Raw genomic sequence first — 13,823 nt, 5'->3', positions numbered from 1 at the left:
TTTTTTTTTTTTTTTTTTTTTTTTTTTTTTTTTTTTTTTTTTTTTTTTTTTTTTTTTTTTTTGCCAGTGTCTAAAGCTAGTTTTTTGCCATTAACATTTACCAAACTTCCTCTTGCTCAAATGTGAATGAGTGACCAAAGTGAGTTGAGCCATAGTTGGCATCTACTCTTTTCCTTAAGGTCGGAGGTTCAAGTGTCCCCACTTGTTCTTGGCCAAATTACCCGTATGAACAATATCTTCTTTATTTTCTGTTGCCTACTTAACTGACTACAAATATATTGCACCATGTGATAGTTTAATGAAGAAAAGTGTCTTATACTTTTTTTTTGCTAAAATAAGTGCAAAATTTTATACAGTCAGCAGTTGCAACAGGTACTTTCTGACATAACAGTTATTGTACTTTCAACATAACCAGCGTTGAATCAACGCTAGACCCAGGTTATCAATTTGATCTTTTATCAATTCATTTGTGGGTTCAAAAATTTGCACAGGTTATCAATCTTAATGGGGAGGATAAAATGACTCTATAGGAGGTCAAATGCATGACCTTTTTTTTTTTTATCTCCTCAAGAATTTTTTTTGGTACCCATTAACATGGTAACTTATTCAACGACATCTGTTACCAATTTTTCTTCAAAATAGTTTCCAATCCTCTAAATTCTTTGTTTCCTCGCCTATATAGCAGGTCGAGTAAAATTCATTGCTGTGACTTGTTTGATTCTCTCTTTTGGAGTTTGATTAACCCTGGTTGTTCAATTATTTTCAGGGCAAATAGGAACGTTGTTCTAGCAACGACTCCGCATGGAGGACACCTAGCTTTCTATGAAGGGATAACTGCCAGCAGCATGTGGTAATATTTATGGTCCCATTTGTAAACGGCACTCGGAAATAGGAATTTGTTCAATTCTCCAAATTATGATAGTAGCACTGTAGCAATAAAGAGAGAACCAGGTTAATTTATGAGGCATTTTTATGTTGTAATAGAAGGGTGCAAAAATTCCAAATGTATGATTAAAAGGCTTGATCTTCTGCTTTCATTTTGGGTCAAGGCGCTTGTCTTGGGTATAAATTGTCCCAAAAAAAAAAAAGAAAAAAAAAGTGAATTACTGATTGCTAAATCGTATCTTGCAGCTCAACTTTCATTAGCAAATCTGGAATTAAAGTCATCTAATTGTGATTGATCATGTCAAATCATATCCTGTAGGTGGGCGAGAGCTGTTGATGAATTCCTTGGCGTCCTGCATTCCAGCCCGTACATTAGCGTAATAAAGCAGGTACAGTAACATGACCCTAATGAAATTGTAGCATTGGAATAGAATTCACGAACCATGAATGGATTATCCAATCTATAATGAGAGCCCTAACAATGGAAAAAAGTTCGGGCCTTTATCCAACCAAACAGAGGAATAGATTGATGCTTTACCATACTCTGTTATTAATACCTGAGACAGACCCAAGCTACCTAGCTGCAATACTCCTTGGACAACCATTATTGCCTACAATTTAACAATGGGCTGGCTTCCTAGATCACCTAAGAGAATCTAAAGGAATGAAAACACTAAAATTTAGGGGAAGTGGGAGGCTCCAAACCGCTCGAAAGTTCGGGAATTCTATAATTTATCTTACTTATGGTATTCTAGTATGTCTTTTCATTCCTATAGATTCTCTTAGGTGATCTGGGAAGCCAGCCCATTGTTAAATTGTAGGCGATTATCCAACCATATGGGTTTGAACGTTAAATATCGATTGCTTTGGATGTTCCAAGTGGTATTTACACCACTTAAAACTTTCCCTTGACAACCACTTTTTCTGTTGGATTAGCAGTACTTGTGTGATCCTACCTCCCACATTGGTAGATATTCTTTTTCCTGGCGAGAAATTAAAGATCTTCATGTTTTGTTTAATGATTCTTGGGGTATTGGTAGTGATTTCAAAGTTAATAGATTGATCAACTGAAAATCCTTAGGAGTTGCATTACTAAAAGTATGAGAGAATTGAACAAGTTCATCTGAGATCTCTCTCCTAATGATATTCCTGTTTCAAATGCCTTTTATATTTGGTCAAACATGATGGAATCATCCATTCTCAATCTTGTTAACCTATTTTGCACCTCAAACAAGTGGAATGCTAGGTTCATCCACTTTGGATACTCTCCAAAAGAAAGGTTCAGCTTTCAATATTTTCCTATTGTCTTAGAATTGGAGCTTTCTCTTGGTTGCAATCCCTTTCATATCCATCCATCAATGTTATCATAAAAACCATAGGAATTTTAAACTTATCGACGTCTGCGAAGCCTTCGATTTCTATATAACCTGACCTCATTCAACGTATACTTTCTTGCAGATGCAAAAGACAAGAGCACCGACGCCGAGCTTTTCCATTGATCAGGGTCCTTACGTGAGTGTTTTGGAAGATGGAATGGTGACTGCGGTAGGCGACGAACCAACAGACGATACTGTGCAAGACATGCCAAACCAGGAAACGACGAATGTTAGTACCGATGACGAAGTCATTTTGGACAAAGAAGAGGCTGACCATGATAGGAAGAACGACCAACTAGAGATATATGAAGAGAAGAATACAACACCGGCCACAACTCCTGTAAGGAAATGTACAGATTGTCTTGCACGGTGGAGTGGTAGATCAGTTTGGCTGCTCGCTTACATCGCGGTCCTCACGACATGGCCAATGGTGCGCCCAGCGCTCTCGTTACTCTTTAAGAAAAGAGATAAAAATCCAGCAACTGGAGGATCACGTAAAAGATAAAATTTGTTGTTAGCAAGTACTGATAATATTAAGAATAAAATGGAGAAAAGGGTAGAATTTACATTTACTATATAGTTTATTGGGGAATAAGATATGAAAAACTAGTAATGTAGCCTTATTGTTTGTCCAAGTTTTCATGTACTGTGTACTGACTGGTATGAAGAAATAAAATTGATCTGTTTGGTTTTTTCTGCCATTTTCTTCTCACAGAAGCTTGATTCTTTTTGCACGTTGTAGCGAGCTGTAATGTTGTACTAAGAGGACTAGGAATTTGTGGTTGGAAGGTTTTTAAAACGCCTCTATTAGGGAGAGGTTTTTACACCTTTATAAAGAATGCATCGTTTCTCTCTCCAATCGATATCGGATCTCACAATCGGCCCTTCGGGACCAGCATCCTCGCGCTGGCATTTGTTTCTCACAATCCTCCCCTTTCAGGCCCGGCATCTTTGTTGTCTCTCCAATCAATATCAGATCTCATAGTCTCAATACACTCAACTCTCCAAGCATGACAAACCCTAACATGCCTAATCAAAATTTTGGCTCCTTTTGCGACACTCTGCCCCGACAAAAATGCTTACTCGTTGCCACCGAAACACTATGTGCTCATGTTCTATTTCTTGGAATAGGAACAATGGATCAGTCTTTGCCAAGCTCAATAAGAAGAGAAAGAAGCACGTAAGTGCATTGGCGCCATTGAAGGTAGAGTTGGACAAGAACATGTCGAAGTATGCAAAAGCTAAAGTTGTTTCAACTCGAAATTTTGTTAAATGAACTCGAAATCTGAACCAAACATTCGGTTCAAAAAATTAACCCAATCTAACCCAAAATACTAGTCCCAACCTAACCCAACTTCTATAATTCTGGTTCGATCAGTTTGGGTTGTCGAGCTTAGCTCAACATAGACCCATAGTGTCTTCCTTGTGGGTCTTCTTTTTTAGTATGAAATATATATATATTTATTAATAGAATTTGAACTACTTTAGACCAATCAATTTGTCAAAGAAAAGTTGATTTCTTCTCCAAAAACAAAAAACAAACACATAAAAACAATTTGTTTCTAAGCACGTATATATGAACAAATTTTAATTAATGAAGCATGTACGTAAATAATTATGGATGAGCTAGACTCAAAACCAACCTAATAAAATTAATTAATTGAAATTATGGGTACATTATAAAATAATTTTGAGGGGTTTATTTGTTTATTATTATTATTATTTTGGCATAATTAGAAGTTGGTGAACTAGGCTATATTCATAAAATAATAATTAAAAAAAAAAAAAAAGAATTTGGGAAGAGGAGAAAGGAAAGAAGAAAGGATCGAACATTGTAAGGCGGCGAAAGGTTAATCACTGTTTGTTTGTTCATATTTCCCCGCGTTTTTCACCTCTCCTTCTCCCTTCCTACTCTCATTACGCCTTCGAGTTTCTCAATCTCTTCATCCATTCTTGTCGAAATCATCCCTATTGCTGAAGAAGGAACACCGATTTGTGTTCAATATGCATGCCGTGGTTTTGAATTCCTCCCCTTGCGCCAGAGCTCCGCAAACCCTTGGAACTCCTTGTTTACGTAGCTTCAAGGTTCATTTCGTTTCTTGATTTTGCTCTTCCTTTTTCATTCCTCAAAACTAAATTGATGAGTTTTTTTTGGATTTTCTTGTAGATTTCGACCTTATTATTTGCCCACGGCAGTCCTCTTTGGAGGAGATCATCTCGTTCCCGTCGTAATCGATTGCTGTTTAACTCACGTAGCCAAGGTACGATTTCTTTTTCCGTTCTATTCAAGTGGTTTGGATTGGTATAAGGTTCTGGTTGTTCATTCTATTTGGTTGTTTTTGTTTACTGTTAGGGTCGATATGCGATTAGTTGTCGATACTTTGACGAAGAGGATGTATAATCCCNCCCCCCCCCCTTCCGTTTTCCTCTTTCTTTTGAGCTTACTGATCTTTGTCATTTGATTTGGAATTTGTTGTTTATAGTTATTAGAGCTGTTGCAACTCCCGATTCGGCACTGGAATTGCCACTGACTGCAGAAAATGTTGAAAGTGTGTTGGATGAGGTTCGACCGTATCTTATTGCAGATGGTGGAAATGTAGCATTACATGAAATAGATGGAAATGTTGTACGGTTGAAGCTACAAGGAGCATGCGGCTCATGTCCGAGTTCTGTTATGACCATGAAGATGGGAATTGAACGGCGTTTGATGGAGAAGATCCCTGAAATAGTTGCAGTGGAACCAGTAGCGGATGAAGAAACTGGATTGGAGCTCAACGAGGAAAATATAGAGAAGGTGAATAAATTCTCACTTGGGTGCAAACTTATATGTCGTTTCTGGATCGTTTTTTTGCCTTGTACACACTCACCCACCTGTTATCTCTAACCAAGGGATACAACATATAACGTATGAGGGCCGCTCCCTCTCTGTGTTAGATCCCACATCGGTTGGAGAGGGGAACGAAACATTCCTTATAGGGTGTGGACACCTCTCCTTAGTGGACACGTTTTAAAACCTTGAGGGAAAGCCCAAAGAGAACAATATCCGCTAGCGTTAGGCTTGGACCGTTACATTTGGAGTTTTTTTTTTTTTTTTTTTTTTTTCACAGTGGTATAGCTTCCACGGGTTCTTTATATATATGTTTATTGAGAAATTGAGGGTCGGATTAAGCAAGCATTCCTTTTACCCAACTTCAACTAACCTTCATATGGCATCTTTCACTTTCTTAGATACTTTTGATACTTTTGATAAGACAACACTTTTGAACGGTTAGGAATCACGAACCTCCATAATGGTATGATATTTTCCATTTTGAGCATAAGTTCTCGTGGCTTTGCTTTTGGTTTCCCCAAAAGGCCTCTTACCAATGGAGATGTATTCCTCACTTATAAACCCATGATCAATCCCTTAATTCGCCGATGTGGGACTCCTCTTCCAACAATCCTCCCTCGAACAAAGTACATCATATAGTCTTCCCTAAGGTCTATGGAGCCCTTAACAACCTCCCCTTAAACGAGGCTTGACTCCTACTCTGGAGCTCTCGAACAAAGTACACCCTTTGTTCGACACTTGAGTCAATTTTGACTACACTTTCAAGGGTCCCAACTTCTTTGTTCGACATTTGAGGATTCTATGAACATGACTAAGTTAAGACCATGACTCTGATACCATATTAGGAACCACGAACCTCCACAAGGGTATGATACTGTCCACTTTGAACATAAGCTCTCATGGCTTTTCTTTTGGTTTCCCTAAAAGGACTTGTACCAATGGAGATGTATTCTTTACCCATAAACCCATGATCAACCCCTTAATTAGCCAACGTGAGACTCTTCTTCCAACAATCCTCAACATGAACCTATTAGTTCAAGCTGGTTGCAATGTCAATTAAGTGCACCCAATGTTCAGTGGCTGATTTTCTCATGGATTTGCTACTTGGTATTGGTCCAAAACTGCGACCAGCTTGGTTAGGCCTGCAGCATTAGTAGTCTATGAACCTGATACTAATCGAACATTAAAACTTATGAATTTGCTTGTTATGATATGAACCAACCGCTGTATAATTGAATCGTCCTGATAGATGCTGTTTGAAATACTTATTGTTCTACACTGTGTTATCAACTTTTCCCAGCTGTAAGAAATGCACGTTTTTTTCCCTTCATATTGACTATCCTTTCATCCAAGTTGGTTCGCATCCTTGCCACTTGAATTGGTTGTAGATTCCAATGAACTCCATGGATCCATGCTCCTTCAGAAGCTGAATTTTCTTTGTGCCCTTTTCTTAGGTACTGGAAGAGATAAGACCTTACCTTGTTGGGGCGGCGGGAGGATCCCTTGAACTTGTGGGTATCGAGGAGCCAATAGTTAAGGTTAGGATCACAGGGCCGGCCGCTGGAGTCATGACAGTTCGTGTGGCTGTTACACAGAAATTAAGAGAGAAGATACCAGTGATTGCGGCTGTTCAACTTTTGTCATAATGAATTTACAGAACACAATTGTAATGAGGGATTGTATTGTGTATAGTTCTTCATTATTCTGCTCTTCATAACAATAGAATCTGTTGTGTATAATGGTTGCATTGAGGTTTCTTGACTGTTGTTGGTGCTGTATTTATGTAAGAAGGTAGCCTCATGTAATTTTTTTAATATGATTTTCAAGGGGAAGGCACAAATAATTTCAATTACAATGAATGAACTAGCTTTAGCTTCTGTTTATGTATAGTTCCTTCTCAATTAACTCAAAGTTATAACTAAGTCGTGCTTTAGTTTGTTGAGTCATGAGCTATTTATACGAGTATTGTAGTCTACTAATTTTTGTAGAGTTTCTGACCGATGTGTTGTGTGTTAAGTTTGGAACAATGAGTATCTATGATCGTTGGTATACTAGAGAAATTGAGTTGTACTTGATTGAGAATGAGTCTTACATAAGAGTCCCAGGGTGAGTCTTATATGAGAGTTCGAAAATTTTAAATAAACATATAGAGAGTTTAAATGGACAACTGGAAAGATAAAGTAACGAACCTAGAGTAAACAACTATTTACTGAGTAATAATTTAATTACTCCTTAAGACATAGATGATGCAGGCCAATCGAGGAGGACGGGAGACTACAAGGAATCCATTTCTAAGTCTGTTTTAATTAAGTTATTTTTGTGTTGTAAAAAGTACTAGATTCACGTGTGTTACTTGATATGTATGAAAATGTTTCGACTTTTGAATTAAGTTATTTATGTCATTGGTAACTCCTGTGAATCAAGGTGTCGATTAGCGGGTGTCACAAAAATTCGACTCTTTGACATTCATTTGATATGACTAGTTGTCAACTCTGTTAAAGTTGTGGTTGTTGCTTATTTATTTGCTAGCCTATAACGTTACTTTCTTAAATCGATTGCTAATGTTTCCTAAAATTTTCTCCAACTCCATTTTGTAAACAATTTTCTCGAATACGAGACTAGAGACTTGAACATATGTCGTTCGTGCCAACGACAATCCACGTCTTAGTTGACTGACTTACACGAGAGTAAAAAAACACAATTAGTGCAATTGTGATACCACATAGTTTCCCTTATATGCAAATACAAACTTTCTTTTTTATTTTTATTTTTATTTTTATTTTCCTCGAACAAAACCCGACCAGCTACTTGGCTTAGTCGTTCCCCGAGCCAAAAACTTTTATCTACAAAATAATAATAATTAAAAAAAAAAAACATATGTGACCCTACAAAAACATCCAAAACCAATAATAAAATATATATATATATATATATATTTTTTTTAAGAAAATAGTTTACAAACAATATCTCTAAGTACTTTTCTTAAAAGTTGTCCAAACTTATCTCTTCCTCAATTTATTTTCATACCCAATTGGTCAATAAATAATTATTTACCTAAACATAATTAAATTATTCTAATATTACGTTACAATATTTGAGATAAATATTTAATATACAATTTATACATAAAAATAAAATAGTATTTTAAATTAATAAGTAATAGATAACTAGTAAAAATAATTAAAAAATAATTTTCAATTAACAATCCAATTAAACACTGTCCATTAAAACTACAAATTTTTTCAACCACAAATTTAATTGAATTCATCATAAAAAGCCATTATTGTAGATATATCTTTTAAACCACATCCATAAAAATTATGGTAAATTAACATTTTTTTTTAAAAGAATAATAAAAAGTTTTATAAAATATAAAGTAAAGCTTGGAGTGGTCCGTTCAAATATGGAGAGGAGAAGAATCAATTAGTTTATTTATCCATTTATAGGTAAATAAAATTATAAAAAATTATAAAATTTCTAAATTTTTTTTAAAAAATTTAATTTTGTAATTAATACATTCGTCAGATTTTTTTAAAATTTTTTTTTTAATTTTTTATGTTAAAAGAATGGAACATTTTTTTATAAGGATGAGGAAATCTGTCGGGAGTAGACGCGTTTTAAAAAGTTGAAAGGAAAAGTCCAAATAAGACAATATTTGCTAGCGGTGGGCTTGAGTTTTTACAAATGGTATCAGAATCAGATACGGAGTGATGTGCCAACAAGGAGGCTGAGTATCGAAGGAGAGGTGGACATGAGGCGATGTGCTAGCAAGGACGCTGGGACCGAGAGGGAGATGGATTGAAAGTTCCACGTCCATTAGAGAAGAGATCAAATGCGAGCCAGTGGATTGTGAGATATTTTGGAAGTGAGTAACTGTAAATTTGAAATTTGAAATTTGAAAGTTAAAAAATTAAATTTAAAATTTTAAGATCACCCGTTTAGCAGTATGAGTCCACACTTTTTTGAAAACTTAGTATCACATTTGAGAAGCAAAGGGGGAAATTTGTTCTTCTTCTTCTCTCTCTCTCTCTCTCTCTCTCCTTTCTGCCATTTCGATCCAATCCAAGCAACGCCCCCAGCTGTATCCAGTTTCTCTTCACCCAGCGGGGCCTCTCTTTATAAGCGCCGACATACCCATCAACCCTTTGATCTTTCGCTCCATTCATCTTCAAATCTTCCCTTTCGATTTACACCCATTTCTATTTCCGTTACTGGGTACCGACGCCCTTGAATCAGCGCTCGATGAACTAGCCACTGCTTGCTTCATCGCTTCTTCCTCAGCCATGGCGGCCGAGCCTCCCAGTTGGCACGAAGGCATCTCCTCGGACAATACCAAAGGCTTCATTCTTGCTCTTTCTTCCAGCTTCTTCATCGGTGGGAGCTTCATTGTCAAGAAGAAGGGCTTGAAGAAAGCCGGTGCGTCGGGAATCAGAGCAGGTACGATTCTTCGGAAATTGTTTGATGTTCAATGTGTGTTTGGATTTTTTCGTTTTAGTTCGATTGATTTCTGTTTTCTGAATCGAAGCACGTTTTGATCCGATATGGTAATATGAGATTGATTTGATAATGTTTTTTATACTCTGGATTGGCGTCCTGCCATGCTTGATTTCTTTTAGTTTTGTTGTGATTTTGCTGATTGAATCCTTTCAGGAGCTGGCGGATTTACTTACTTATATGAGCCATTGTGGTGGTTGGGCATGATAACAAGTGAGTTTTAAGCGTTCTTGGCGATTGGTTATTGATGTTTATGATTTCAAATTGAAGAACAGTAATAATCAAATCTTCCATTTCATAAGTAACTGATCTGTTCTCTTAAACTGGTTGAAACATCGATTCTTGAAAGTTCTTTTGATTCTGTCTTCTTTGTTTATAAGATCGCCCACGGCTAGCATACATTGTCCATTTTGGCCCGTTACGTTTCACTATTAGCCTCACGATTTTAAAACGCATCTATTAGGGAGGGGTTTCCACACCCTTATAAAGAATGTTTCGTTCTTCGTTCCCCATTCTTGCACTCTAGATGAATCTCTATGGACTTTACCTCGGCCATAGTTATAAATTTTTGCTATTTTTATGTATTAATCATAAACCAAATGAGTTCTTCATAGTTGGAAAGTGAATTTGGATATAGATCTGATGGATTTCTATCATTTCAACAGTGATTGTTGGAGAAATTGCTAACTTTGTGGCATACGCATTTGCACCAGCCTTATTAGTCACTCCTTTGGGAGCTCTCAGCATCATAATCAGGCATGGATCAAACATTGCTCAAACTTAAAGCTTAATTTTGTTGGTTTCAATCCTAATTTCGGATCTCGTCGTCCTACAGTGCTGTTCTTGCACATATCATTTTACAGGAGAAGCTACACATTTTTGGAGTTCTTGGTTGTATACTATGCGTGGTCGGTTCCACAACGATTGTTCTTCATGCTCCCCAAGAACGTGAGATCGAATCCGTGACCGAAGTTTGGCAAATGGCAATGGAGCCAGGTACAAAGCTGCCTGGATTCAGTTGTTTCGTTTCAGTATATCGTTTTCTTTTCGACTTAACCAACAATGAACTCTTTTCCATGGCAGCTTTTCTTTTGTATGCAACTCTGGTCATAACTTCTGCAGTTATACTCATATTCCACTTTATACCTCAATATGGTGAGACACACATAATGGTTTATATCGGAGTTTGTTCCCTATTAGGTTCGTTATCGGTACGTATGCTACGTTCTTCGTTAACTGCTCATTAGCTTTTGTTTCCTTTGCATCATTTCTTCATGGTTAGGGAAAAGAAAGTTGAATGGTTCATTACTATGCAGGTTATGGGTGTTAAAGCTCTTGGAATTGCCATGAAGTTGACATTATCTGGAGTGAACCAGCTAGTTTATCCACAAACTTGGATTTTTGCAATACTTGTAGCCACATTTTTGCTGACCCAGATGAATTATCTGAACAAGGTAGCCATGCTTTTTTCTTTCCAGTTTCTCTCGTTTTCTCGTGCTGCCATCTTTGAGTGATCCCTCCTATTCGTTCCCGTTGTCGATCCTGCAGAGTTTATATGTTGAAGAGAATCTTGCTGCTATATAATAAGAAATACAGTAGTTTGACTGATAATCCATAAATTTACTGCCACTTTTTCATGCATGGTTCATTTTTGTAACGGTCTGAGCCCACCGCTAGTAGATATTGTCCTTTTTGGGCTTCTCTTCAAGGATTTAAAAACGCGTCTACTAGGGAGAGGTTTCCACACCCGTATAAAGAATGTTTCGTTCTCCTCCCTAACTGATGTGGGATCTCACAATCCACCCCTCTTCGGGGCTCAGCGTCCTTGCTGGCACTCGTTCCCTTCTCCAATTGATGTGGAACCCCCCAATCCACCCCCCTTCGCGGCCCAGCGTCCTTGTTGGCACACCGCCTCATGTCCACCACTCTTCGGGGTCCATCGTCCTCGTTGACACTCGTTCCCTTCTCCAATCGATGTGGGACCCCCCAATCCACTCTCATTCAGGGTCCCAACATCCTTGCTGGCACACAGCCTCGTGTCCACCCCCCTTCAGGGCCCAGCGTCTTCGTTAGCACTCGTTCCCTTCTCCGATCGATGTGGAACCCCTAAATCCACCTCCCTTCAAGGCCTAACGTCCTTGTTGGCACACCGCCTCGTATCCACCCTCCTTTGGAGCTCATCCTCCTCGCTGGCACATCGCCCCGTGTCTGGCTCTGAGACCATTTGTAACAACTCAAACCCACTGCTAGCAGATATTGTTCTCTTCCGGACTTCCCTTCAAGGTTTTTAAAATGCGTCTACTAGGGGGAGGTTTCCACACCCTTATAAAGAATGTTTCGTTCTCCTCCCCAACCGATATGAGATCTCACAAATTTCCACCTTGAAAAATGATGTGTACCTATTTCAATACGATAATTTAACACGAAATGGAGATGATCTATCATGATTCGTGCTGTACTTGTTTACCTTTTCTTCTCCTTCTCATTGCAGGCCCTTGATACTTTTAACACTGCTGTTGTATCTCCCATATACTACGTGATGTTCACATCACTGACCATTTTGGCAAGTGTTATCATGTTTAAGGTACATTCATAATATGTTTCGACATGTTTTTCGCAATTGATTGGTAATTAATACGCTTACTAGAACGTGTTTCTCAACAAGTATGCAACATATTTATGTCCTTTTAGACTCGTTCTATGCCTCTTCGGCGTCATTCATCGTAAGATGTCAATACCGACACAGCGATAACAATTGATCATTCACTTTCAGGATTGGGATAGGCAGAGCCCAGCACAAGTCATCACAGAATTATGTGGCTTTGTGACTATTCTTTCAGGAACCTTTCTTCTTCACAAAACAAAAGACATGGTTGATGGTAAGTAAGCGCATCGACCTTTTTCACATTGACTGATTTTACACAGCTTGTCTTACTCCGGTGTTCGGTTTCCAAATCCTACAGGTTTATCGACATCGTCGCCAATTCGACTTCCAAAGCACGTGGACGATGACAGATATAACGGCTTGGAAGGCATACCTCTAAGACGGCAAGAATCCATGAGGTTGCCATGAAGAATTCATATGATGCTCAGTTTGAGCGTTCTAAATTTGATCATATTCTTTAAACAAAAACACTTCCTCTTCTTCTGATAATTGCAGTTCCATTGTGCATACAAATTCTCTCCCTGTACATCAACAGGATTGTAAGTTTATACCCCATTATTTACAAATAGATTAATTCCGACATGTCGTAACTGGAAATGGTCTGGTGCTACCATATTTCTTTTGTCTGCTAAATAATAAATTTAATTATAGTACCAAAAATAAATAAATAAATAAAAGTTTAGTCTTAATTTTAATTTTTTTTTTTTTGTCCATTAAATAAAAGTTTAGTACTGGACACGTAGCTTACCGAATCAGTTGCGACATGGATGGGAATGCATGCTCCGAAAGATAGGGTCGAGTTTGATACATCAAACGTCTACTCAATATCCTTGTATGAATCCACAATCACTACACAAGATTGAACCTTAGTTTGGTGAATTGAAGTTGGGAAGCAATCTTCACTGGCACAAGGATCTCCTCACAGCAACCTCCACTACGAACAATGAGTTTACGGAAGACTTCAATAAGTCTTATTTTCTTCAATTTTCATTTAAAAAAGTAGGTTGTGAGTGTTGGATGATGGAAGTCCCACAACTAATTACTACGACAATATCGAGTAGTGTTCGTCTAACAGTGGTTCGAGAGGAGAACGAAACATTTTTTATAAGAGCGTAGAAACATCTCTCAAACATGTGTTCTAAAAGTAGGTATTGAATCATTATTTTGAATATAAAATCTTGTGTTTCATGAATGAATTGTGTTTCATGAATGAATTAATAATCTGATCAACTCAACCGTATATTATCAAATTAGCTGGCTCGAATTTATTGTTAATTTATATATATTTCACAATTTATTTATCAAAATTAAATGAAAAATATTAGTTTGAAAATAAATAAAAAATAAATAAATGTTTTACAATATTAATATTTTATATTTAATAAAAATAAAAAATTAAATAATTGATTGGACAATCAACTCGATCCAATATATTTTATTTTTTTCAATTAGAAAAAACATTTTCTATTGCAATTTTTATTTATTAGATTTATCAGAAAGAAATAGTTTGGAGAAAACAGAGGGTGGGAGAAAAAAAACCGGGTCTGAATTCATTCGACCGGGCGGCTCGGAT

General features: G+C 37.2%; 3 protein-coding genes across 3 annotated transcripts in view; all 3 read left to right on the top strand.

Moving 5' to 3' along the window:
• Window positions 1-2,962, top strand: part of LOC111449920 (phospholipase ABHD3-like) — a 16,636-nt gene extending 13,674 nt beyond the window's left edge. The window contains exons 12-14 of the mRNA XM_023090007.1: window positions 767-850; window positions 1,205-1,274; window positions 2,344-2,962. Of these exons, the coding sequence (XP_022945775.1) occupies window positions 767-850; window positions 1,205-1,274; window positions 2,344-2,766 (577 nt within the window). The 3' untranslated portion in view covers window positions 2,767-2,962. The remainder of the gene's footprint in view (window positions 1-766; window positions 851-1,204; window positions 1,275-2,343) is intronic.
• A 1,098-nt stretch (window positions 2,963-4,060) lies between these two features.
• On the top strand, window positions 4,061-6,978 carry LOC111449525 (nifU-like protein 2, chloroplastic). The gene is made up of 4 exons (XM_023089451.1): window positions 4,061-4,346; window positions 4,429-4,522; window positions 4,745-5,055; window positions 6,546-6,978. The coding sequence occupies exons 1-4, from the start codon at window positions 4,266-4,268 to the stop codon at window positions 6,735-6,737; spliced, it is 678 nt and encodes a 225-aa protein (XP_022945219.1). The 5' UTR covers window positions 4,061-4,265; the 3' UTR covers window positions 6,738-6,978.
• A 2,100-nt stretch (window positions 6,979-9,078) lies between these two features.
• LOC111449524 (probable magnesium transporter NIPA4) lies at window positions 9,079-12,843 on the top strand. Its single transcript, XM_023089450.1, has 9 exons — window positions 9,079-9,528; window positions 9,742-9,798; window positions 10,251-10,341; window positions 10,421-10,581; window positions 10,669-10,796; window positions 10,902-11,039; window positions 12,077-12,169; window positions 12,359-12,464; window positions 12,549-12,843. The coding sequence occupies exons 1-9, from the start codon at window positions 9,375-9,377 to the stop codon at window positions 12,656-12,658; spliced, it is 1,038 nt and encodes a 345-aa protein (XP_022945218.1). The 5' UTR covers window positions 9,079-9,374; the 3' UTR covers window positions 12,659-12,843.
• The last annotated feature ends 980 nt before the right edge of the window (window positions 12,844-13,823 follow it).

Source organism: Cucurbita moschata, unplaced genomic scaffold (genome assembly GCF_002738365.1).
Source record: "Cucurbita moschata cultivar Rifu unplaced genomic scaffold, Cmos_1.0 Cmo_Scf00011, whole genome shotgun sequence".
Classification (NCBI taxonomy): domain Eukaryota; kingdom Viridiplantae; phylum Streptophyta; class Magnoliopsida; order Cucurbitales; family Cucurbitaceae; genus Cucurbita; species Cucurbita moschata.
The sequence above is the reverse complement of the archived record's forward strand: the minus strand, read 5'-3'. Positions and strand labels throughout refer to the sequence as shown.

Bases quoted from the DNA above. Each gene is read 5' to 3' on its own strand.
- LOC111449525 (XM_023089451.1), top strand. From the start codon at position 4,266: ATGCATGCCGTGGTTTTGAATTCCTCCCCTTGCGCCAGAGCTCCGCAA. The intron at 4,347-4,428 runs GTTCATTTCGTT...ATTTTCTTGTAG, and splicing joins CTTGTTTACGTAGCTTCAAG to ATTTCGACCTTATTATTTGC. The intron at 4,523-4,744 runs GTACGATTTCTT...TGTTGTTTATAG, and splicing joins GTTTAACTCACGTAGCCAAG to TTATTAGAGCTGTTGCAACT.
- LOC111449524 (XM_023089450.1), top strand. From the start codon at position 9,375: ATGGCGGCCGAGCCTCCCAGTTGGCACGAAGGCATCTCCTCGGACAAT. The intron at 9,529-9,741 runs GTACGATTCTTC...GAATCCTTTCAG, and splicing joins TGCGTCGGGAATCAGAGCAG to GAGCTGGCGGATTTACTTAC. The intron at 12,465-12,548 runs GTAAGTAAGCGC...CAAATCCTACAG, and splicing joins AACAAAAGACATGGTTGATG to GTTTATCGACATCGTCGCCA.